The sequence below is a fragment of the Panulirus ornatus genome, chromosome 12 (assembly GCF_036320965.1).
Source record: "Panulirus ornatus isolate Po-2019 chromosome 12, ASM3632096v1, whole genome shotgun sequence".
Taxonomy (NCBI): domain Eukaryota; kingdom Metazoa; phylum Arthropoda; class Malacostraca; order Decapoda; family Palinuridae; genus Panulirus; species Panulirus ornatus.
In genome coordinates this window covers 70,024,452-70,051,420 of record NC_092235.1, presented here as the reverse complement: position 1 = coordinate 70,051,420, position 26,969 = coordinate 70,024,452, and the positions used below count along the sequence as shown (strand labels likewise).

At 39.7% G+C, this 26,969-nt stretch overlaps 1 protein-coding gene across 4 annotated transcripts; it reads right to left on the bottom strand.

The window, feature by feature from the left end:
• Nucleotides 1-25,475, bottom strand: LOC139752230 (cancer-related nucleoside-triphosphatase homolog). Of its 4 annotated transcripts, none has more exons than XM_071668253.1 (5): nucleotides 25,033-25,242; nucleotides 17,208-17,370; nucleotides 5,154-5,250; nucleotides 4,209-4,403; nucleotides 1-576 (listed from the first exon to the last, which is right to left on the bottom strand). In XM_071668253.1, the coding sequence occupies exons 1-5, from the start codon at nucleotides 25,073-25,075 to the stop codon at nucleotides 502-504; spliced, it is 573 nt and encodes a 190-aa protein (XP_071524354.1). In that variant the 5' UTR covers nucleotides 25,076-25,242; the 3' UTR covers nucleotides 1-501. The 4 variants fall into 4 exon arrangements, with proteins under 4 accessions (XP_071524354.1, XP_071524357.1, XP_071524353.1 ...); XM_071668256.1 differs by lacking the exon at nucleotides 25,033-25,242 and adding an exon at nucleotides 25,445-25,475 and having other exon boundaries at nucleotides 364-576; XM_071668252.1 differs by having other exon boundaries at nucleotides 364-576; nucleotides 25,024-25,218.
• Between the last annotated feature and the right edge of the window lie 1,494 nt (nucleotides 25,476-26,969).

Genomic DNA, 26,969 nt, shown 5'->3' with positions numbered 1-26,969 from the left:
TTCTTCTCTGAAAATTCTGCTTTAATTATATTGACATACATCATAACACCTGGATAATAATTACTTATGTGGTTAGGATACAGTGATGACTGTAGTTCAAAGGTAAGAGTTTAAAACAGAACCTCAGAGGACACTTCAAAAACTTGTGTGCAACTACTTTTCAGCATTAGAGATACATTTTCTCTTTGATATTCTTTGCCAATGATATCCAAATATCTTTATACAAAATGTTATGTAACACAAAAGCATATAACAAAAATAAACACTATCCTAATTAGTGTCTGTTACTGCATTTCTTCTTTGTAAATAAAAATCAACATAAATATCAAGTCATAATCATTGTAAATTACTTGATAATCAACAAAATTTCGATCATGAGACAATCAACATGATTTTCAGTTATGGGATGAAAATGTGTTAAAGCATGACACTGAAAATGACACATCAGATCACATGACCAATGACATAACCAAATATAACCAAAATATAGCCAATGTATCATTATTCAAGGGAAATCTTCAAGGTTGTCAAAATTTTCTTAAGGAGGACATCATCATCTCTGTTCTCTCTCGTCACCTGTCAAGAAAAGCAAATTGGTTAATTAGACTTTATTACACCATTTTTTCAACAATCACGTACTAATTTTCTATCATTTATATATCTGTTACTTAAATAGTCACAATCTATCTTTATATCATAAATTCACTGCATATTCCCTTTCTCTCTCTATACACTAGCTCTAAATCATGACAAAATCTCATTGTAGATACTTATCTCTCTCTCTCTCTCTCTCTCTCTCTCTCTCTCTCTCTCTCTCTCTCTCTCTCTCTCTCTCTCTCTCTCTCTCTCTTGACTTTGCAAAAGCACCTGAAAAAGTAAACCACTAAATATGTCTAGAAAAAGTAGCTTTACAGAACATTACAATAAGAAGATGCATTACACTTTTTCTAACTAACAAAAAGTTAAAAGTAGTGGTAAACAGAACCATGTGTGAGGATTGAGAAAAATAGACCCCCAAGTCGCCAACCCAAGAGATGGAGAAACTCTCCCCAAGACACTGCATGTGGAAGGCATGTTTATCGTTGTTGTTCTCAACCCTCTTGAAGGTGAGACCTGGCTGCAGAAGCCAAACCACATCCTTCTCCAACATATAGGCAATGACAGGCATGTGCCCTTCATGGGTGGGGATGAAGACATATACTAAACATCCTTGAGAATGGTGTCCTTGATCACAGACCGCACGTCCTTGACCCAAGAAATTGAGAAAATCTCTCTGGGACACTGCGACAGGAAGGCATATTCTTCCTGGTCATCATCAACCCTCTTGAAGGTGTAGCCAGGCTTGAGGAGCTGAGCCACATCTTCTCCGATGTGAAGGTAGTGACAAGCACGTCCAATTCAATATCAGGGATGAAAATGGAACACTAAGCATCCCTATTATCCTCATCCTCAGATAGGAACAAGGAATTCCAGGCCCCAACCACAACAAAAGAGAAGCACAGCATGCTGTTCTTAAGGATAATGCAGGGTAATGGCAAAACATTCCTCAACCACCTGGGGCACTCCTTGGAGGCTGATATAAAATGGTATCACTAGAAAGTTTTTTGTGCAATAAGGTTGCTTGGTTTTATCTGAAGAATATTTTTCTGGCACTAAACAGAGATTTATCACTAAAAGTCTTGGGATACTTCAAGAATAATGCAATTACAACCAATTCCCTACTTACAACTTATGTGATTTATAACCATCTGTACATACGACCAGAAAAAAATATACACTAAAGAAATAAAAATTATGAAATATGAACTAAAGATTCTTGAATAAAAGGTAAAAAGAAACTACAGAATCATATAATAAAGCTGGTTAATAAAAAACAAGATAATCATGATAGAAACTGAGTAAGATAAAAGAATGCTGTACAGGTATACGTATTCTACATGCCATGCTGACATGCGTCTAATTTACGTCCATTTTGAGATCCAACCAAATGGTCAAAATGGAACTTGGACGTATGCCATGGAAGGAGTGTACATATACATTACTGTTTTCGCCATCAAGAAATTCCAGATTGCAATTGTGGTATGTAGAAAAGAACACCGACATAAACATGGATTATTTTACTTTATCCTGGTGTGCTTAGCAGTAGTGTGTATATGAGCAGACATTTGTAAGTTAGAGTATCCTAAGGCATTTAATGAGAAATCTTTGTGTAGTGCCAGAAATGTATCTTTCAACTTGCATGTGAAAAAGAATTGACAGTATTACAACTCTTCTAATACTGCCACTCCACAACTTCCTAAACTACCCTAGCTACATAAGGATTTTAATATCAATATTGCACTCAAGAACAAGAAAACAGTGAGAAACTTGCTCTTAAAATCTTGCCTTCAAATTCAAATTGTTTTGTTTACCAGACACAATGCAAAGAATGCAACAAAGTTTACTTAGAAATAGTGGAAAAGAAGTGAATCAAATTCAAATTGTTTTGTTCACCAGACTCAATGCAAAGAATGCAACAAAGTTTACTTAGAAATTGTGGAAAAGAAGTGAATCTAAGAATAAAGCAGCATTAATAGAGTGTTTGTGATGAGCATGAGTTTTGTTTTTACATATGCAATACTTCAGCCATCCTACTAGCTGAAGACTGTACAGTAACTTGTCATTCAATTGTGGACACAAATATCATAGCATCTAGCATTATCTAACATAAATTTCAAAACACTCTCAGTATCAGCCTAGGAATATATAAAGCAGATTCCTTCATAATCAAAAGAATTGTCAGCATATATATGTTTAAGACCTGATCCATGACCTGACCCATGCCTCATGAGTTCAAGTCTCTTACCTGACCCTAACTTGATGAGGTCACACCCCTTACCTGTCCTAATGTCTGTTCATTCTCTTTCTATCTCAGATGAAGTAATGTTTATACACTCATGATAGCACTTGGATCTTCATGTTTAATTTTCCATGTGGATACCATCATATTCCTAAATACAATTCTTAATGTTCCTCACCTCTTCCAAAAGTTTACCACTCATCCTTAGCTAGCACTTCAGCTCACTAATTTTCCTGATTGTATATGGGACTGTAATGTCTACAGTCACTGCTTTTCCTTTCAAAAACCATCACCTTATTTTTAACAGCATTCAACTTTACTCTTTCTTATAAACTTATTTACCATTTTCTGTCATTTCCCTCCACTCTCCCCTAACAGCACTGAATCTTCCACAAAAATGCTAACTAACAACAACAAAGTTTTTCCATTCTACTCAAGCCTATTTTCTTTTCTGCCTGCACTTGCTATGATCTCTCCCACAACCTTCTTCATATGTAAGTACTGAAAAGTCAGTGACATCATACAACCCTTTCACATTTCTATTGTTTTAAAATGTTCACCCAACTTACCATGCAAAATCTCAGTACCACAATTCATTACAATTAAGTCATGAAGCTTTGTATTACTGAGAGTTTGGCAGCGAGATCTGCTGAATCAACTGGTTAGTATAGCCACAAAGCCAATCTACTTTTTCCAAGAACTGCATGGGATGTTGTGCTTCATCGTGAACAATAAAACTGCCTTTTTACTCATATATAACACATGTGGTGAAAGAGGAGTGACAGACAAGTGCTAATCCACTACTGGAGCTGTAACAGCCAATTTGAGTCAGGGTCAGAGCATGACCCATACTTGTCGCTTCCTCATTTGTAGCACTGACTTTAATACTAATATTATATGAGATGATAAATAATCAGAGCATTCAGCTCCACAGGATAAACAATCAAGAATGTATCAATATCACATGGTTTAGGCATGGAAACAGGAAGTAATAATAAGCAAGCCTATACTTTTGTGCAACCGAGGACTCCACTATGATATGAATTCCACAGAGGACAAAATTAATGTGATTCATGCTGAGGTAGAGAAGCCTGATTTTATGGTGTAACCCATCTGGTGATGGTTTTGGAATATTATGGAAATTTTCCTGTCAATTTTTTTCTAGAAAGTTATTAAAGAATGCCTTGTTATTTGAATATGATTTCAGCATCACTCTACACTCACCATTTGAACTATTTTTTATATATCATACAGTCTATTACAATACCTGAACAAAACATGAGAGCTGTTGTACTTTAGCTTACTGTTTAGAAAAAAAATATATTCATAGAGGAATTTTAACATTAACAAAATCAAGTCCTAAACTCACATTTACTAACAGAATATCTGGATGGTTTCGAATTTCCTCAACAAGTGGCATTGGTTTGCCCTTTGGTACTGGAACAGTGATGAGGAGAGTTGAATTAGGCTGTGACATGATCTGCCGCACACCACACACAAAGCCCTGACTAAACATCTCCATCTTACCAATTTCATCCAGCACCAAGATATGAGGACTGATATTCTGTAAATCAAAATAAAGTTTAACAAAGGAGTATGCAACCTTGACAGCAGAAAGCATGGCAATCAATTCAGTTTGTAAGGTTCATGCCAAATTGCTTATGGTATTCTGACATTTTTCTCTACTCTAGTACTATTATCCTGAGCTTCAATGGCAGCAACTCATCTTCTAGAGCCATCAGTATATATAAATTGTGTTAAAAAGTGTTCAGCCTGGAGATTGTGTGTGTTCAAGAGCACTGTATTGAAGGTTAAGACTGTGCATACTTTGATTCCTAGTTGAGTACACAGGTTCAATAATGCGAAAGAGATTTATTAGCCAGAGTGGCCAAGAGTGCTGATGTTTTATCTGGCTGATGTAATCCAAACATCTAATGTTGGTGGTTGTTATTAAAGTCCATCTAGATTCTTGTTTCATGGCAAGTGTTTTAGCAATTCTATGGAAACATCACCTGGATCACTATACTGAATCTTTAATCCTATCATGTATTCTATCTTTAATGCTACATACACCTAGTTTATCTGTATGTTAAGAACTTTAGTGGCCAAGTTTATGCAGACCTAATTATCTGAAAATCTATACAGCAAAATCTTAAATTTCAGTTGCTAGCCTAAAGCAGTAGGAAGAAAATTGAATAAAATGTATAGTTTCCTTTCTCCAAAACATTTTATCATCAGTCTTCTCCCAGTAGAACAGAATATAACAATATTGCATTTAAAGAAGCACTTATATACAGTGATACAACTATCATACCTGTGTCCGCAGAAAAGGAAGAGCAAGAGATTCGAAAGCAGGGACGTCCACAACATATTGTCCTACACGGTGCTCCCTTCTGTTGCTACTGTCTGCCCTATAATAATTTTTTTCAGTTACCTTTAATACACACAAGCAGTATACTACATACCAGTAAACTAACATGCCTCTAATTTTACGCTACAATAACACGTTTATATGTAATGACCTATACATAATGGCAAGAAATGTAGGAAACAAACATCTTTCTTTCTTTCATATATATTCGCCATTTCCCGTGTTAACAAGGTAGCATTAAGAACAGAGGACTGGGCCTTAGAGGGTATATCCTCATTTGGCCCCCTTCTCTGTTCTTTCTCTTAGAAAAATTAAAATGGGAGGGGAGGATTTCCAGCCCCTTGCTCCCTCCACTTTTAGTCGCCTTCTACAACACGCAAGGAATATGTGGGAAGTATTCTTTCTCCTCTATCCCCAGGGATAAATAAATATACCTGAGACTATAATATATATCAATCACACATGTTTAGGGAGGGAGTATCACATCCTTCCATGAAACTGATGCAGACACTAATGCAGCCGACACAAACAGGTTTTCACAGGATACTGACAACATACACTAAGAACAGCATTCATGAAAATGATAATATAGGCGGATAAGGAGTACCAAGTGTGATTGCAACTACTCAGCTTCTGGCAGCTTTCAGTGCTAAGAGACATATGATCCTGGCAAATAACTTTTTTGAACATATAATTTACTGACATGAATGGATAAGAGGTGTATCTTCTTGCAAGTACCTGGGGTGAAGAAGCTGCCAGAATGGAAAGGCTATCACAAAGCACTTACTGCATGACTTGACTGTTGCATTACACTGTTTCCCTGTGTCATCAAGTATCTTGCATAGTTGTCAGTTTAAGGTCATCAGGGATTGTCCTTAACTACAATCAAATGTTTCTACAATTCTTATTTCTCCTGGTATTGCATTTAATAATCTGGATAATATCTTTGCAGGAAACTCAGGTATATATATTTGTGGCCTGGATGTGGATAAGGAAATGTGGTTTCATTTCATCAAATGTGACTGCTTGAGCATGGATGCGAGTGGATGTGGCCTTTCTTTGTTTGTTTCCAGTCACTAATGTACTGATGCAGTAGGCAGCGATCAAGTGTAGGGGAGAAGAAAACACTGTATATGTTGTACATTTTCTCTTTTCTTTCAAGCATTTATGCTGTTTCTTGTATGCAGAGTGGCATCAGGAATGAATGATAGCAAGCAAGCATGAATATGTATATGTGTGTACATGCATAAGTATATGTATATGTATATGTATGTATATGTACGTGTATGTACATTCATGTTTATGTCAGTGACTGTGTCTTTCTTCGTCTGTTTCCTGGCACTACCTTGCTGACACGGGAAACGGCAATCAAGTATAATTATATCAAAAAACTGCAGAAGTTGGTGACTGAGTTTGGAAAAGTGTGTGAAAGAAGGTTGAGCGTAAATGTGAATAAGAGCAAGGTTATTGGGTTCAGTAGGGTTAAGGGACAAGTTAATTGGGATGTAAGTTTGAATGGAGAAAAATTGGAGGAAGTGAAGTGCTTTAGATATCTAGGAGTGGATTTAGCAGCAAATGGAACCATGGAAGAGGAAGTGAGTCACAGGATGGGGGAGGGGGTGAAGGTTTTGGGAGTGATGAAGAATGTGTGGAAGGGTAGAACATTATCTTGGAGAGCAAAAATGGGTATGTTTGAAGGAATAGTAGTTCCAACAACATTATATGGCTATGAATTATGGGCTATAGATAGGGTTCTACAGAAGAGTGTGGACATGTTGGAAATGAAATGTTTAAGGACCATATGTGGTGTGAGGTGGTGTGATCAAGTAAGTAACATAAGGATAAGAGAGATGTGTGGAAATAAAAAGAGTGTGGTTGAGAGAGCAGAAGAGGGTGGGTTGAAGTGGTTTGGACATATGGAGAGAATGAGTGAGGAAAGATTGACAAAGAGAATATATATGTTAGAGGTGGAGGGAATAAGGAGAAGCAGGAGACCAAATTGGAGGTGGAAGGATGGAGTGAAAAAGATTTTGGGCGATTGGTGCCTGAACATACAGGAGGGTGAGAGGCATGCAAGGAATAGAGTGAATTGGAACAATGTGGTATACCAGGGTAGACGTGCCATCAATGGACTGAACCAGGGCATGTGAAATATCTGGGGTAAACCATGGAAAGATCTTTGGGGCCTCAATGTGGATAGGGAGCTGTGGTTCTGGTGCAATACACATGAAGCTAGAGATTGGGTGTGAGCAAATGTGGCCTTTCTTTTTGTCTGTTTTCCTGGTGCTGCCTCGCTGAAGCAGGGAGTAGCATTGCTATATATACACATGTATATATTCATCCTTGCTTACCTTCATCCATTCCTGTCACTACCCCACCCCACAGGAAACAGCATTGCTACTCCCGGCTTCAGCAAGGTAGCACCAGGAAAACAGACAAAAAAAGGCCACATTCATTTACACTCAGTCTCTAGCTGTCATGTGTAATGCACCGAAACCACAGCTCCCTTTCCACATCCAGGCCCCACAGGCCTTTCCATGGTTTACCCCAGATGCTTCACATGCCCTAGTTCAGTCCATTGACAGCACATTGACCCTGGTATACCACATCGTTCCAATTCACTCTATTCTTTGCACGCCTCTCACCCTCCAGTATGTTCAGGTCACAATCACTCAAAATCTTTTTCACTCCATCCTTCCACTTCTAATTTGGTCTCCCACTTCTCCTTGTTCCCTCCACCTCTGACACATATATCCTCTTTGTCAATCTTTCCTCACTCATTCTCTCAATATGTCCAAACAATTTCAACACAACCTCTTCTGCTTTCTCAACCACACTCTTTTTATTTCCAAACATCTCTCTTACCCTTTCATTACTTAATCAAACCACCTCACACCACATATTGTCCTCAAACATTTCATTTCCAACACATCCTTACCAGACTTAAAATTCTCTTCAGCAGTGCTGTGAGCAACTGACAGGATAGCAAACATGATTCTGGGAAGATGTAAATACTTTTCCTTATAAGAAGACTTCTCTCTTAGTTGTGAAATGGCCACCCACAACTTATCAGCCCTTTGGTCAAGATGTTATGTACAATACATGAATATATGACCCTATCCATAGCCCATGCCTCACAATCATATAATATTGTCGGATCTACTATTCCTTCAAACATACCCATTTTTGCTATCCAAGATAATGTTCTCTCCTTTCACACACTCTTCATCACTCCCAAAACCTTCGACCCCTCTCACATCCAATGACTCACTTCTGCTTTCATGATTCCACTTGCTGCTAAGTCCACTCCCAGATATCTAAAACACTTCACTTCCTCTAATTCATATTACACATAACAGCTAGAGAATGGATGTGAGTGGATGTGGCCTTTCTTCTTCTTCCCTAGAAGTACAGGGAGAAATTGCATTTCAGCACTAATAAATTTTAAAAGGTTACTCTTTCCCCAATCTGAAAAGCTCAACAAGTCCAAACTGAGAAATATGATACTTATGAAAAAGAGAACAAGTTTTGAAGAAAGGAGGGGAGGAAAAGTGTGTTGCAGCAAGTAAACTGGAATATTGGCATGAGTGAATACGGTAAGAAGTAGAAGAGAAGGAATAGAGCAGTGATAGAAGAGATCCCTCAGGAAGATCACTATTGATCATAGGATAAGTGGGGAGACTAACTCCATCAATGACTGATGCGATGAAACATTCTGAGAGGAAATTATGCATTAGAGAACAGAGAAACACTAAAACCAAATATGAGAGTTAAGAAAGGAAAAACTAATGCCACAACCTGTCAAATGCTTTGGAGACATCAAGGTGCTGTGACAAAAATTTTATCAAAACCCTTAGAGAGGAGGATCAGAGATGAGTCACATAGAAGAGGTCACCAGTAAACAAATCACTGTAAAATTTATACTGGTGATCTGAAAGGGAAAGGAATTATAAATGTTTGAGAAATTGAGAGTTTAGGAGAATTTCAAGGACTTTAGACATAGCAGAAGTGAGAGCAACAGGGCAAAAGTTGCCAACTGCAGTCTCCTTTCTGAAGGATGGGCTACACCAAAGCATGCTTCTAAGCAGAAGGGATAGTCTGGGTTTTTAGGCAGAAGCAATATAGGCAAGCAAGGATTGGTGCTAACTCAGAGGCACACTTCCTTTGGACACAAGGAGGTATGCCATCTGAGCCATACACCTTGTCTACCTGGACCTGGAAGAGTAGCTAGATGACCATGAGTGAGGAGAATACAGAGAATGGCATAGGTTCAGAGGGAGAAGATGGGGGTAGTGGATAAGAATCTGAGTCATCCAAAGCTGAGTTTGAGGAAAACAAGATGCCAAAAAGAGCAGCTTCATCAGTTGGTCAAAGAATAGCTTTGCAATGATTCTGAGTTGAAATGAAAGCAGAGTGGGTTTCTGGAAAGGGATGAGTTTCATGTACTGGCATGAAAGGAATCAGATCAGGAGCAATCAAATTAAGATTGAGGAGGAAAAAAGATTTAAAAGATGGGATGTAAGACTCCATCCCCAGCCAAGATAAACTCTGCTATGCATCCAGCACAACATGAAACATCCCGACCAGATAAGTATTAACCATCCCAGAGAAAGTCAACGAAGAAGCTGTGCAGAAATAACCACTTTGCTCTCCCAAAATGCTAGAGGTGATTTTTCAAGGGGGACATTGAGGATGGGCATGCCCAATGAGAGGTAATACAAAATAAAACTGCAGTCATAGGATCCTGAGGGACAGAAATGTTGTATTTGTAGGGGGAGGGTTTAGGGGTAAAAAAGAGGTCGTGAGTTAGAAGAGTGGTTGTGACAGTTGGGAACCCAGGTAGGGTGTTTAATTCATTGCTCCACATCATTAAAGACAGAAAGAGAAAAGGCTTCAGCTCCACCAGGATTGTTCCACTTATAGCCTAACCAAATCATTTGATGTAAATCAAAATCCTCTTCACAGAAGATCTCACTGTGGGGATAAAAAGAGAGTGGGACTTCAAGGCAAAAAGTCAAACAGTTGAAGAGATGTTCATAAGTGGAGGAATTAGGGGGATACATAAATGAAACGCATAAACAAAATATTAGGAGGGAGGGAGATTTTGGGCCAGATGGCATCAAAGTTAGGAGACTCAAAATCTACAAGGTGAACAGCAGGTGTTTTTGTACTCAAGTGGGAACAAATCTCACCCTTGTGGTAGAAATGATGATAATGATTACAATCATTCTTAATGTGTCAAATGACTCCTTTCATATCAATTCTCAATAATATATCTCCCAATACTACCATCATACATCAATTACACCTGACTTCAAAAATCTGCAATTGGTATTATGTGCTCTCAACTCGCAAATTATTAACCGTGCAAAATCATTCTTGTCTAATTGGACTGTTGGTGGTTCGTCCACAGTTTACCGCATTTAGGCAATAAAGAGCAAATCCTAATCTGTTTTGATGAGATCTGCATAAAAAGATGTCTTTATATCCAATAATGCTAGTCTTTCAGATGCTTTGTCCTTAACCCAAGTTTCTGACTAACTGAGGAGCATACAATATTAAGGAAGGCCCAAAGAGATCTTAAGTTACTTTTTTTCATTATCTGGTGCTACACTTATAGACAATAATGCAATCAGTTGTGTTGAGAGTGCTTTCAAAAGATCTAAAAGTACAGAAAGTACAGTTTGAACCAAAGATCTGCCTGCAAAAGTGCTTGATGAGTTTAAGACGTACTCATGAGTACATATCCCAATACAAAGGTGGTATTAATCATATACAATTATGAAGAGAATAATTATAATGTTATTATACTTTGTCGCTGTCTCCCACGTTAGCAAGGTAGCGCAAGGAAACAGACAAAAGAATGGCCCAACCCACCCACAAACACATGTATATACATACACGTTCACACATGCACATATACATACCTATACATTTCAATGTATACATATACATACATACACAGACATATACATACATACACATGTACATAATTCATACTTGCTGCCTTTATTCATTCCCCTCGCCACCGTGCCACAAATGAAATGACAACCCCATGCCCCCGCATGTGTGCGAGGTAGTGCTAGGAAAAGACAACAAAAAAAAGGCTACATTTGTTCACACTCAGTCCTTAGCTGTCATGTATAATGCACCCAAACCACAGCTCCCTTTCTACATTCAGGCCCCACAAATCTTTCCATGGTTTACCCCAGACACTTCACATGCCCTGGTTCAATCCATTGACAGCACACTGACCCCGGTATACCACATCATTCCAATTCAGTCTATTCCTTGCACACCTTTCACCCTCCTGCATGTTCAGGCCCCGATTGCTCAAAATCTTCTTCACTCCATCTTTCCACCTTCAATTTGGTCTCCCACTTCTCATTTCCTCCACCTCTGACACATATATCTTTTTTGTCAATCTTTCCTCACTAATTCTCTCCATGTGACCAAACCATTACAAAACACCCTCTTCTGCTCTCTCAACCACACTTTTTATTACCACACACCTCTCTTATCCTTTCATTACTTACTCGATCAAACCACCTCACACCAAATATTGTCCTCAAACATCTCATTTCCAACACATCCACCCTCCTCCACACAACTCTATCTATAGCCCATGTCTCGCAACCATATAACATTGTTGGAACCACTATTCCTTCAAACATAGCCATTTTTGCTCTCCAGGATAATGTTCTCACCTTCCACACATTTTTCAACGCTCCCAGAACTTTCACCCCATCCCCCACCCTGTGACTCACTTCTGCTTCCATGGTTCCATCTGCTGCCAAATCCACTCCCAGATATCTAAAACACTTCACTTTCTCCAGTTTTTCTCCACTCAAACTTACCTCCCAATGAACTTGTCCCTCAACCCTACTGTACCTCATAACCTTGCTCTTATTCACATTTACTCTCAACTTTCTTCTTTTACACACTTTACCAAACTCAGTCACCAGCCTCTGCAGTTTCTCACCCAAATCAGTCACCAATGCTGTATCATCAGCAAACAACTGACTCACTTCCCAAGCCCTCTCATCCACAACAGAGTGCATACTTGCCCTTCTCTCTAAAACTCTTGCATTCACCTCCCTAACAACCCCATCCATAAACAAATTAAACGACCATGGAGACATCACGCACCCCTGCCGCAAACTGACATTCACTGGAAATGAGTCACTTTCCTCTCTTCCTACTTGTACACGTGCCTCATATCCTCAATAAAAACTTTTCACTGTTTCTAACAACTTGCCTCCCACAACATATATTCTTCACACCTTCCACAGAGCATCTCTTATCAACTCTATCATATGCCTTCTCCAGATCCATAAATGCTACATACAGATTCATATGCTTTTCTATGTATTTCTCACATACATTCTTCAAAGCAAACACATGACCCACACAACCTCTACCACTTCTGACACCACACTGCTCTTCCCCAATCTGATGCTCAGTACATACATGCCTTCACCCTCTCAATCAATACCCTCCCATATAATTTCCCAGGAATACTCAACAAACTTGTACCTCTGTAATTTGAGCACTCACCTTTATCCCCTTTGCCTGTGTACAATGGCACTACGCATGTATTCCACCAATCCTCAAGCACCTCACCATGAGTCATACATACATTAAATATCCTTACCAACCAGTCACAACACAGTGACCCCCTTTTTTAATAAATTCCACTGGAATACCATCCTTGCCAGCTTTCATCTTCCACAAAGCTTTTACTACCTCTTCTCTGTTTACTAAATCATTCTCCCTAACCCTCTCACTTCACACACATCCTTGACCAAAACACCCTATATCTGCCACTCTATCATCTAACACATTCAACAAACCTTCAAAATATTCACTCCATCTCCTTCTCACATCACCAGTACTTGTTATCACCTCCCCATTAACCCCCTTCACTGATGTTCCCATTTGTTCTCTTGTCTTACGCACTTTATTTACCTCTTTCTGTAACTTTTTTTTTCTTTTTTTGCTTTGTCGCTGTCTCCCGCGTTTGCGAGGTAGCGCAAGGAAACAGAAGAAAGAAATGGCCCAACCCACCCCCATACACATGTATATACATAAGTCCACACACGCAAATATACATACCTACACAGCTTTCCATGGTTTACCCCAGATGCTTCACATGCCCTGTTTTAATCCACTGACAGCACGTCAACCCCGGTATACCACATCGATCCAATTCACTCTATTCCTTGCCCTCCTTTCACCCTCCTGCATGTTCAAGCCCCGATCACACAAAATATTTTTCACTCCATCTTTCCACCTCCAATTTGGTCTCCCACTTCTCCTCGTTCCCTCCACCTCCGACACATATATCCTCTTGGTCAATCTTTCCTCACTCATTCTCTCCATGTGCCCAAAACATTTCAAAACACCCTCTTCTGCTCTCTCAACCACGCTCTTTTTATTTCCACACATCTCTCTTACCCTTACGTTACTTACTCGATCAAACCACCTCACACCACACATTGTCCTCAAACATCTCATTTCCAGCACATCCATCCTCCTGCGCACAACTCTATCCATAGCCCATGCCTCGCAACCATACAACATTGTTGGAACCACTATTCCTTCAAACATACCCATTTTTGCTTTCTGAGATAATGTTCTTGACTTCCACACATTCTTCAAGGCTCCCAAGATTTTCGCCCACTCCCCCACCCTATGATCCACTTCCGCTTCCATGGTTCCATCCGCTGCCAGATCCACTCCCAGATATCTAAAACACTTTACTTCCTCCAGTTTTTCTCCATTCAAACTTACCTCCCAATTGACTTGATCCTCAACCCTACTGTACCTAATAACCTTGCTCTTATTCACATTTACTCTTAACTTTCTTCTTTCACACACTTTACCAAACTCAGTCACCAGCTTCTGCAGTTTCTCACATGAATCAGCCACCAGCGCTGTATCATCAGCGAACAACAACTGACTCACTTCCCAAGCTCTCTCATCCACAACAGACTTCATACTTGCCCCTCTTTCCAAAACTCTTGCATTCACCTCCCTAACAACCCCATCCATAAACAAATTAAACAACCATGGAGACATCACACACCCCTCCCGCAAACCTACATTCACTGAGAACCAATCACTTTCCTCTCTTCCTACACATACACATGCCTTACATCCTCGATAAAAACTTTTCACTGCTTCTAACAACTTGCCTCCCACACCATATATTCTTAATACCTTCCACAGAGCATCTCTATCCACTCTATCATATGCCTTCTCCAGATCCATAAATGCTACATACAAATCCATTTGCTTTTCTAAGTATTTCTCACATACATTCTTCAAAGCAAACACCTGATCCACACATCCTCTACCACTTCTGAAATCACACTGCTCTTCCCCAATCTGATGCTCTGTACATGCCTTCACCCTCTCAATCAATACCTTCCCATATAATTTACCAGGAATACTCAACAAACTTATACCTCTGTAATTTGAGCACTCACTCTTATCCCCTTTGCCTTTGTACAATGGCACTATGCACGCATTCCGCCAATCCTCAGGCACCTCACCATGAGTCATACATACATTAAATAACCTTACCAACCAGTCAACAATACAGTCACCCCCTTTTTTAATAAATTCCACTGCAATACCATCCAAACCTGCGGCCTTGCCGGCTTTCATCTTCCGCAAAGCTTTTACTACCTCTTCTCTCTTTACCAAATCATTTTCCCTAACCCTCTCACTTTGCACACCACCTCGACCAAAACACCCTATATCTGCCACTCTATCATCAAACACATTCAACAAACCTTCAAAATAATCACTCCATCTCCTTCTCACATCACCACTACTTGTTATCACCTCCCCATTTGCGCCCTTCACTGAAGTTCCCATTTGCTCCCTTGTCGTACGCACTTTATTTACCTCCTTCCAGAACATCATTTTATTCTCTCTAAAATTTAATGATACTCTCTCACCCCAACTCTCATTTGCCCTCTTTTTCACCTCTTGCACCTTTCTCTTGACTTCCTGCCTCTTTCTTTTGTACATCTCCAAGTCATTTCCACTATTTCCCAGCAAAACTTATCCAAATGCCTCTCTCTTCTCTTTCACTAATAATCTTACTTCTTCATCCCACCACTCACTACCCTTTCTAATCTGCCCACCTCCCACACTTCTCATGCCACAAACATCTTTTGCGCAAGCCATCACTACTTCCCTAAATACATCCCCATTCCTCCCCCTCTCCCCTTACATCCTTTGCTCTCACCTTTTTCCATTCTGCACTTAGTCTCTCCTGGCACTTCCTCACACAAGTCTCCTTCCCAAGCTCGCTTACTCTCACCACTCTCTTCACCCCAACATTCTCTCTTCTTTTCTGAAAACCTCTACAAATCTTCACCTTTGCCTCCACAAGATAATCATCAGACATCCCTCCAGTTGCACCTCTCAGCACATTAACATCCAAGTCTCTCTCGCGCGCCTATCAATTAACACGTAATCCAATAACACTCTCTGGCCATCTCTCCTACTTACATATATATACTTAAGTATATCTCTCTTTTCAAACCAGGTATTCCCAATCACCAGTCCTTTTTCAACACACAAATCTACAAGCTCTTCACCATTTCCGTTTACAACACTGAAGACCCCATGTACTACAATTATTCCCTCAACTGCCACATTACTCACCTTTGCATTCAAATCACCCATCATTATAATCTGGTCTCGTGCATCAAAACTACTGACACAGTCACTCAGCTGCTCCCAAAACACTTGCCTCTCATGATTTTTCTTCTCATGCCCAGGTGCATATGCACCAATAATCACCCATCTCTCTCCATCCACTTTCAGTTTTACCAATACCAATCTAGAGTTTACTTTCTCACACACTATCACTTATTCCCACAATTCCTGTTTCAGGAGTAGCGCTACTCCTTCCCTTGCTCTTGTCCTCTAACCAACCCCTGACTTTACTCCCAAAACATTCCCAAACCACTCTTCCCCTTTACCCCATTTCACTCAGAGCCAAAACATCCAGGTTCCTTTCCTCAAAAATACTACCCATCTCTCCTTTTTTCTCATCTTGGTTACATCCACACACATTTAGACACCCCAATTTGAGCCTTTGAGGAAGATGAGCACTGCCTGCGTGACTCCTTCTTCTGTTTCCCTTTTTAGAAAGTTAAAATACAAGGAGGGGAGGGTTTTACAGCCCCCTGCTCCTGTCCCCTTTAGTCGCCATCTATGACACGTGAGGAAGTATTCTTTCTCTCCTATCCCCAGGGATAATATCATAATGTACAAGTGTCAAACCAAAATACAGATGTATTTATGCAAGAGAAGCAAGCTATGCTGAAATAGCCCTTTTGGCATGCAATTGATTTTTAAGCTTCCCCTGAGTGCAAAACAAAAAAAAATATCTTTTTATCTATGACAAGGCATGTAAGCTTTTATTTATCAAGAATCAACACTTAAGCATTCCCAGTTCAAGAAAAATATATTATCTCCCAGTATGACTATCTTATGTAAGCTTCACATAAACTTACATAACTTTTCATTTGTATGATAGGGTGCAGAAAAATGATCAAAATCATTGTTGTTGTTTTTGTCTTATGAGTTAGTTCAGCATTTGTTGTTTTGAAAAAATATAATTCATTAAACTGGCCAATCCTAAGTTAGGGGGGCATCAGTGCTGTAGGTGGGGAGGTCAGCACCAAGGACTAGGAAAGTCCATAAAAAGACAAAAACTCATCACAGTCACTGGTGGGCTACTGAGGACTCCAGAGTCCAGACAGCTTCAGTGACTTATCCTTTACCTAAGTTGCCATCTTATGCCAACCAACAGAACCTACAGTGCACAGAGAATTGAACTTGATGCAAGAAATTATGTAGATTGACATTCATAGCACCCTACTATATATCAGTAGACTGATGTCCACTACACTGAGAGGAGTAAACTACAAGAAAGTACAGTATCAATAAAATCTGTATTACCAAACTTACTTAACTTTGGCAAGTACTCCAGTCTTGCCATCCAGAGTGATAACATTGAAGCCTACACGTCTACCTCCTTGCCGCACTTCTTGCGTATAAAATCCTTGACATGGTAACTCAGTTTCCTGTAATTTTGAAACTATCTTCTGCACCAAAGTTGTTTTCCCAATACCTACAAAGACATATGTATAAATAATATGGAAAGAAAAGAGATCTGATAAGCTAATATACATTGTGTTAAAATTCACACAATACAATGCTGAAAATATCTTTGAACTGTCGATTAATAATAATGTATAAATACACAAAACAGGCTACAAAAGTATTCTCTCTCATGTACCAAGCATACAAAATCTAGTGTAAAGGGAAATGAGTGAGCAAAATATTCACCTCCACACTGCTAATTCAATGTGTGGAGAAAAACATAATAGCCTGATACATAAACATATGATGCATTAGTATTCACAAAATAGATTACTGTAAATACCTTTGAAAAATAGATGAATGATAATGTATTAAGAAACAAAGTATGCTGCAGCAGTATTCTCTGTAATGTAACCTGCATGAAAAATTTTCTGTAGAAATGAGTGCAAAAAAAAAAATTCACCACACTGCTAAGCACTAAGTGGAGAATTTTTATGGCATTTCTTGTCATGGGACAAGCCCAGAATTATGATTCTGACATTGAAAAAAGGAAGTAAATCAAATTAAGTATAGATGTGTTTTACACTCATGGGGCCCTATCTCTTGAACATTTTCTACTATCATACAACTTATATTTACATAAACAATCTGCATTAACTTTGTTCTCAATCATTTTGTTCCATTCATCCACCACTCATATACAGCGAAAGGACCTCTTTACATCTTTATTAACAAGTTTCTTGCCTGATTTTATGTTCTATCTCTGGTTCCTCTATCCATCCATTTCCCTAAGAACTGTTCACAGACCACATCAGTGATCTGTCTTAATAACTAAAAAGTAGGCATTCTTAAAGCCTTAAGCCTTTGCATGTAACTTAGCTCTCTTAATTCTGGTACCATCTTTGTTGCCCTCCTCTGGACCTTCTCTTTTAGCTCTTTTTGCTTCTTTAGGTGCAGTGACCAAACTTGACAGGCACTTTCTAGTTTTGGCCTTATGTAGGATAAAAGCAACTTGATAAATGCATTCTAGTTTTGGCTTTATGGAGGATAAAATCAGCTTGATAAATATTTTGTGTGCATACAATTACCTATTTGTATTGTGAAAGGGAGTTTTACACTCATGGGACTCATCTCTTAAACACTTTTTATTAAACAACTCAAATCTATACATGCTGTCTGCACTAAAGATTAAACATAAACTCCTATGGTGTGGCAGTTAGCATTCCTGATCATGACACATAGGTACAAATCCTGGTTGTGGCAGTCAGTCCACAGTCAACCCAACTGTTCATCCACCCCTATGGGTTAGTTGATAAATTGAGTACCTGGATCAGGTTAGGATATATTTATCCCTGGGGATAGGGGAGAAAGAATAAGGGAGCTGGGGGCTGGAAATCCTCCCCTCTTGTTTTTTTTTTTTAATTTTCCAAAAGAAGGAACAGAGAAGGGGGTCAGGTGAGGATATTCCCTCAGAGGCCCAGTCCTCTGTTCTTAACGCTACCTTGCTAACGCGGGAAATGGCGAATAGTTTGAAAGAGAAAAAAGAAAACATATATATATATATATATATATATATATATATATATATATGTGAGAAACTGCAGAAGCTGGTGACTGAGTTTGGTAAAGTGTGTGAAAGAAGAAAGTTAAGAGTAAATGTGAATAAGAGCAAGGTTATTAGGTACAGTAGGGTTGAGGGTCAATTCAATTGGGAGGTGAGTTTGAATGGAGAAAAACTGGAGGAAGTGAAGTGTTTTAGATATCTGGGAGTGGATCTGGCAGCGGATGGAACCATGGAAGCGGAAGTGGATCATAGGGTGGGGGAGGGGGCGAAAATTCTGGGAGCCTTGAAGAATGTGTGGAAGTCGAGAACATTATCTCGGAAAGCAAAAATGGGTATGTTTGAAGGAATAGTGGTTACAACAATGTTGTATGGTTGCGAGGCGTGGACTATGGATAGAGTTGTGCGCAGGAGGATGGATGTGCTGGAAATGAGATGTTTGAGGACAATGTGTGGTGTGAGGTGGTTTGATCGAGTAAGTAACGTAAGGGTAAGAGAGATGTGTGGAAATAAAAAGAGCGTGGTTGAGAGAGCAGAAGAGGGTGTTTTGAAATGGTTTGGTCACATGGAGAGAATGAGTGAGGAAAGATTGACCAAGAGGATATATGTGTCGGAGGTGGAGGGAATGAGGAGAAGAGGGAGACCAAATTGGAGGTGGAAAGATGGAGTGAAAAATATTTTGTGTGATCGGGGCCTGAACATGCAGGAGGGTGAAAGGAGGGCAAAGAATAGAGTGAATTGGAGCGATGTGGTATACCGGGGTTGACGTGCTGTCAGTGGATTGAATCAAGGCATGTGTATGGGGGTGGGTTGGGCCATTTCTTTCGTCTGTTTCCTTGCGCTACCTCGCAAACGCGGGAGACAGCGACAAAGCAAAAAAAAAAGAAAAAAAAAATTTTTTTTTTTTCTTTTTGCTTTGTCGCTGTCTCCCACGTTTGCGAGGTAGCGCAAGGAAACAGACGAAAGAAATGGCCCAACCCACCCCCATACACATGTATATACATACATCCACACACGCAAAATATACATACCTACACAGCTTTCCATGGTTTACCCCAGACGCTTCACATGCCCCGATTTAATCCACTCACAGCACGTCAACCCCGGTATACCACATCGCTCCAATTCACTCTATTCCTTGCCCTCCTTTCACCCTCCTGCATGTTCAGGCCCCGATCACACAAAATCTTTTTCACTCCATCTTTCCACCTCCAATTTGGTCTCCCACTTCTTATATATATATATATATATATATATATATATATATATATATATATATATATATAGGGGAGAAAGAATACTTCCCACGTATTCCCTGCGTGTCGTAGAAGGCGACTAAAAGGGGAGGGAGCGGGGGGCTGGAAATCCTCCCCTCTCAATTTTTTTTAATTTTCCAAAAGAAGGAACAGAGAAGGGGGCCAGGTGAGGATATTCCCTCAGTGACCCAGTTCTCTGTTCTTAACGCTACCTCGCTAACGCGGGAAATGACGAATGGTTTGAAAAAAAAAAAAAAAAAAAAAAATATATATATATATATATATATATATATTTTGTGTGATCGGGGCCTGAACATGCAAGAGGGTGAAAGAAGGGCAAGGAATAGAGTGAATTGGATCGATGTGGTATACCGGGGTTGACGTGCTGTCAGTGGATTGAATCAGGGCATGTGAAGCGTCTGGGGTGAACCATGGAAAGCTGTGTAGGTATGTATATTTGCGTGTGTGGACGTATGTATATACATGTGTATGGGGGTGGGTTGGGCCATTTCTTTCATCTGTTTCCTTGCGCTACCTCGCAAACGCGGGAGACAGAAAAAAAAAAAAAAAAAAAATATGGCATGAGAAGCGTGGGAGGTGGGTTGAGTAGAAAGGGTAGTGAGTGGTGGGATGAAGAAGTAAGATTATTAGTGAAAGAGAAGAGAGAGGCATTTGGACGATTTTTGCAGGGAAAAAATGAAATTGAGTGGGAGATGTATAAAAGAAAGAGACAGGAGGTCAAGAGAAAGGTGCAAGAGGTGAAAAAGAGGGTAAATGAGAGTTGGGGTGAGAGAGTATCATTAAATTTTAGAGAGAATAGAATGATGTTCTGGAAGGAGGTAAATAAAGTGCGTAAGACAAGGGAGCAAATGGGAACTTCATTGAAGGGCGCTAATGGGGAGGTGATAACAAGTAGTGGTGATGTGAGAAGGAGATGGAGTGAATATTTTGAAGGTTTGTTGAATGTGTTTGATGATAGAGTGGCAGATATAGGGTGTTTTGGTCAAGGTGGTGTGCAAAGTGAGAGGGTTAGGGAAAATGATTTGGTAAACAGAGAAGAGGTAGTAAAAGCTTTGCGGAAGATGAAAGCCGGCAAGGCAGCAGGTTTGGATGGTATTGCAGTGGAATCTATTAAAAAAGGGGGTGACTGTATTGTTGACTGGTTGGTAAGGTTATTTAATGTATGTATGACTCATGGTGAGGTGCCTGAGGATTGGTGGAATGCGTGCATAGTGCCATTGTACAAAGGCAAAGGGGATAAGAGTGAGTGCTCAAATTACAGAGGTATAAGTTTGTTGAGTATTTCTGGTAAATTATATGGGAGGGTATTGATTGAGAGAATGAAGGCATGTACAGAGTATCAGATTGGGGAAGATCAGTGTGGTTTCAGAAGTGGTAGAGGATGTGTGGATCAGGTGTTTGCTTTGAAGAATGTATGTGAGAAATACTTAGAAAAGCAAATGGATTTGTATGTAGCAATTATGGATCTGGAGAAGGCATATGATAGAGTTGATAGAGATGCTCTGTGGAAGGTATTAAGAATATATGGTGTGGGAGGCAAGTTGTTAGAAGCAGTGAAAAGTTTTTATCGAGGATGTAAGCATGTGTACGTGTAGGAAGAGAGGAAAGTGATTGGTTCTCAGTGAATGTAGGTTTGTGGCAGGGATGTGTGATGTCTCCATGGTTGTTTAATTTGTTTATGGATGGGGTTGTTAGGGAGGTGAATGCAAGAGTTTTGGAAAGAGGGGCAAGTATGAAGTCTGTTGTGAATGAGAGAGCTTGGGAAGTGAGTCAGTTGTTGTTCGCTGATGATACAGCGCTGGTGGCTGATTCATGTGAGAAACTGAGTTTGGTAAAGTGTGTGAAAGAAGAAAGTTAAGAGTAAATGTGAATAAGAGCAAGGTTATTAGGTACAGTAGGGTTGAGGGTCAAGTCAATTGGGAGGTAAGTTTGAATGGAGAAAAACTGGAGGAAGTAAAGTGCTTTAGATATCTGGGAGTGGATCTGGCAGCAGATGGAACCATGGAAGCGGAAGTGGATCATAGGGTGGGGGAGGGGGCAAAAATCCTGAGAGCCTTGAAGAATGTGTGGAAGTCGAGAACATTATCTCGGAAAGCAAAAATGGGTATGTTTGAAGGAATAGTGGTTCCAACAATGTTGTATGGTTGCGAGGCGTGGGCTATGGATAAAGTTGTGCGCAGGGGGATGGATGTGCTGGAAATGAGATGTTTGAGGACAATGTATGGTGTGAGGTGGTTTGATCGAGTAAGTAACGTAAGGGTAAGAGAGATGTGTGGGAATAAAAAGAGCGTGGTTGAGAGAGCAGAAGGTGTTTTGAAATGGTTTGGGCACATGGAGAGAATGAGTGAGGAAAGATTGACCAAGAGGATATATGTGTCGGAGGTGGAGGGAACGAGGAGAAGTGGGAGACCAAATTGGAGGTGGAAAGATGGAGTGAAAAAGATTTTGTGTGATCGGGGCCTGAACATGCAGGAGGGTGAAAGGAGGGCAAGGAATAGAGTGAATTGGATGAATGTGGTATACCGGGGTTGACGTGCTGTCAGTGGATTGAATCAGGGCATGTGAAGCGTCTGGGGTAAACCAGGGAAAGCTGTGTAGTTATGTATATTTGCGTGTGTGGACATATGTATATACATGTGCATGGGGGTGGGTTGGTCCATTTCTTTCGTCTGTTTCCTTGCGCTACCTCGCAAACACGGGAGACAGCGGAAAAAAAAATATATATATATATATTTATTATATATATTTTATTTTTTTTTATTTTATTATACTTTTTTATATATTTTGTATATAGTTTATATTTTGCTTTGTCGCTGTCTCCCGCATTAGCGAGGTAGCGCAAGGAAACAGACAAAAGAATGGCCCAACCCACCCATATACACATGTATATACATACACGTCCACACACGCAAATATACATACCAATACATTTCAACGTATACATATATACATATACACACAGACATATACATATACACACATGTACATAATTCATACTGTCTGCCTTTATTCATTCCCATCGCCACCTCACCACACATGGAATAACAACCCCCTCCCCCCCTCATGTGTGCGAGGTAGTGCTAAGAAAGACAATAAAGGTCCCATTCGTTCACACTCAGTCTCTAGCTGTCATGTAATAATGCACCGAAACCACGGCTCCCTCTCCACATCCAGGCCCCATAGAACTATCCACGGTTTACCCCAGACGCTTCACATGCCCTAGTTCAATCCATTGACCCCGGTATACCACATCGTTCCAATTCACTCTATTCCTTGCATGCCTTTCACCCTCCTGCATGTTCAGGCCCCGATCACTCAAAATCTTTTTCGCTCCATCTTTCCACCTCCAATTTGGTCTCCCACTTTTCCTCGTTCCCTCCACCTCTGACACATATATCCTCTTGGTCAATCTTTCCTCACTCATTCTCTCCATGTGACCAAACCATTTCAAAACACCCTCTTCTGCTCTCTCAACCACACTCTTTTTGTTACCACACCTCTCTCTTACCCTATTATTACTTACTCGATCAAACCATTTTAATTTTAAGCAATCGGCACCTGAACATACAGGAGGGTGAGAGGCATGCAAGGAATAGAGTGAATTGGAATGATGTATACCGGGTCAATGTGCTATCAATGGACTAAACAAGGGCATGTGAAATGTCTGGGGTAAACCATGGAAAAGTCTGTGGGGCCTGGATGTGGAGTTGTGGTTTCAGTGCATTACACAAGACAGCTAGAGACTGAGTGTGAATGAATGTGGCCTTTTTGTCTGTTCCTGGCACTGCCTTGCTGGAGGGGGATAGGGCAATGAGTTGGGGATGCTATTGCATGTGTGGCGTGGTGGCAACAGAAATGGATGAAGACAGCAAGTATTGATATGTACATGTGAATATATGCATATGTCTGTGTATGTATAGGCATGTATACGGTGAAATGTACAGGTATATGTATATGTGGGTGTGTATGTACACACATGGGTATGTGGGTGGGTTGGGCCATTCTTTCATCTGTTTCATTGCACTACCTCGCTAACGCAGGAGACAGCAACAAAGTATGAAATAATTTAACTTGTGTTTACATTGCTTGAAATCACAATTCTGTGTTGATGAGTCATTAATAACGCCCTTTCTAAGGCAAAATAAGCCATAATGAGTGAAAGTTCATTTTGAAAAAATACACAGACAGTGAACATACAAAACACACAGACAGTGAACATATCTATATATTTAAGCAAAGATAACACATAAAGTAAACATAAATACATATTTTCAATGTAATCCAAATCACACATTATAATTCATTTTTGTGTCTAATCCCTTCACTATCACTGCAGAATAAAATTACCCTTAACCAAAGCTAGTTTCAATGCACTGATAACTGGCAGTGTATTCAGTTCATTTAAAGCACAAGTTACCTCCAATAAAGTGGTAACATTTACATTTAATCCAACCCTTCAACATTTAATATCATACCGTGCACTAATTTCCCTACACTAGATTTCATAAGAATCCAATGAGCTTATCTTCAGAAAAATTCAGTCAAGCACTGTGCTGAACCACAGAGCTTCAAATACAATAATGATCAGTGGCCGAGATGATGGGCAATTTGATCTTACAAATTTCTATCTGTAATTCCCTCTACTCTGACTGACAAATTATGATGAGAGAAGGAAAGACTAGTGTTGATACACATTGCACTTACACCAAACTTCCCAACACATATCCACTTCAATTTGTGGGAGCAGAAGTGCTGCACCTGAAGTGCCGCCACTGATATCAAATATTAAGAATGTAAGGATTCACCTGAATCAAAATCTATCAATTAGATGAATGCGCTTTACCTGACCTACCTGGAGGTCCTGTTAGAGCAACATGTCGGTAATTTACGGCCATAGTTTTTTTTTCTAAATTAAGTCGCAGTAATCCCAGGTACAGATCATGGGAACCGTGAACAGTTCCTGGGCTCAGAGTTACAGCTCTATATAGCAAAATTACACTCGGTCACCCGTGAGACAACACAGATCAGCTGATCATTGTTTACCATGTCAACTTGACTTTTGGCCTCAGTTGGATATATATATATATATATATATATATATATATATATATATATATATATATATATATATATATATATATATATATATATATATATATACAATAAAGAGGAAAATATGAGATTACAATACAAACATAATAGAATGGTTTCATATCGACTACAGCAACTGTACAAGAATAAAAAAATGTTATATATTATAATACCGAACTTGAAATTCATTAGATTTTAAGGATACTTAAGTCCATCTCGGGGAGACCGACTATATTATCCATGACCTAGTCTATAGAGAATAGCCAATATAACTTCCATGACCCAGTTTAGGGGAAAACAATCTGTTGCCTAGTCTAGAAAAGTCTTCCTGAGACTTGTCTCAATATATATGAGTGCTACCGGACTCCGCCAGCATGAGATTTCACCGTAGTGGAACAGTTATCATTCGCAAAGTTGTATCATTAGAGTGCAGTTTCGCCAAAAAAGGTCTTTCCCAAGAAATTCATCCTTTTCATGCCACTGAATATATATATATATATATATATATATATATATATATATATATATATATATATATATATATATATATATATATATACACATATTGGAAAGGATCACAATTTTGCGCGTGATCAAGATATTCCTATGAGTCCATTTTCATTTTCCCCGTGGACTCATATATATATATATATATATATGAAGAAGGTGGTGAGAGTAAGTGAGCTTGGGAAGGAGACCTGTGTGGGGAAGTACCAGGAGAGACTGTGTACAGAATGGAAAAAGGTGAGAACAATGGAAGTAAGGGGAGTCGGGGAGGAATGGGATGTATTTAGGGAATCAGTGATGGATTGCGCAAAAGATGCTTGTGGCATGAGAAGAGTGGGAGGTGGGCTGTTTAGAAAGGGTAGTGAGTGGTGGGATGAAGAAGTAAGAGTATTAGTGAAAGAGAAGAGAGAGGCATTTGGACGATTTTTGCAGGGAAAAAATGCAATTGAGTGGGAGAAGTATAAAAGAAAGAGACAGGAGGTCAAGAGAAAGGTGCAAGAGGTGAAAAAAAGGGCAAATGAGAGTTGGGGTGAGAGACTATCAGTAAATTTTAGGGAGAATAAAAAGATGTTCTGGAAGGAGGTAAATAGGGTGCGTAAGACAAGGGAGCAAATGGGAACTTCAGTGAAGGGCGTAAATGGGGAGGTGATAACAAGTAGCGGTGATGTGAGAAGGAGATGGAATGAGTATTTTGAAGGTTTGTTGAATGTGTCTGATGACAGAGTGGCAGATATAGGGTGTTTTGGTCGAGGTGGTGTGCAAAGTGAGAGGGTTAGGGAAAATGATTTGATAAACAGAGAAGAGGTAGTAAAAGCTTTGCGGAAGATGAAAGCCGGCAAGGCAGCAGGTTTGGATGGTATTGCAGTGGAATTTATTAAGAAAGGGGGTGACTGTATTGTTGACTGGTTGGTAAGGTTATTTAATGTATGTATGACTCATGGTGAGGTGCCTGAGGATTGGCGGAATGCGTGCATAGTGCCATTGTACAAAGGCAAAGGGGATAAGAGTGAGTGCTCAAATTACAGAGGTATAAGTTTGTTGAGTATTCCTGGTAAATTATATGGGAGGGTATTGATTGAGAGGGTGAAGGCATGTACAGAGCATCAGATTGGGGAAGAGCAGTGCGGTTTCAGAAGTGGTAGAGGATGTGTGGATCAGGTGTTTGCTTTGAAGAATGTATGTGAGAAATAC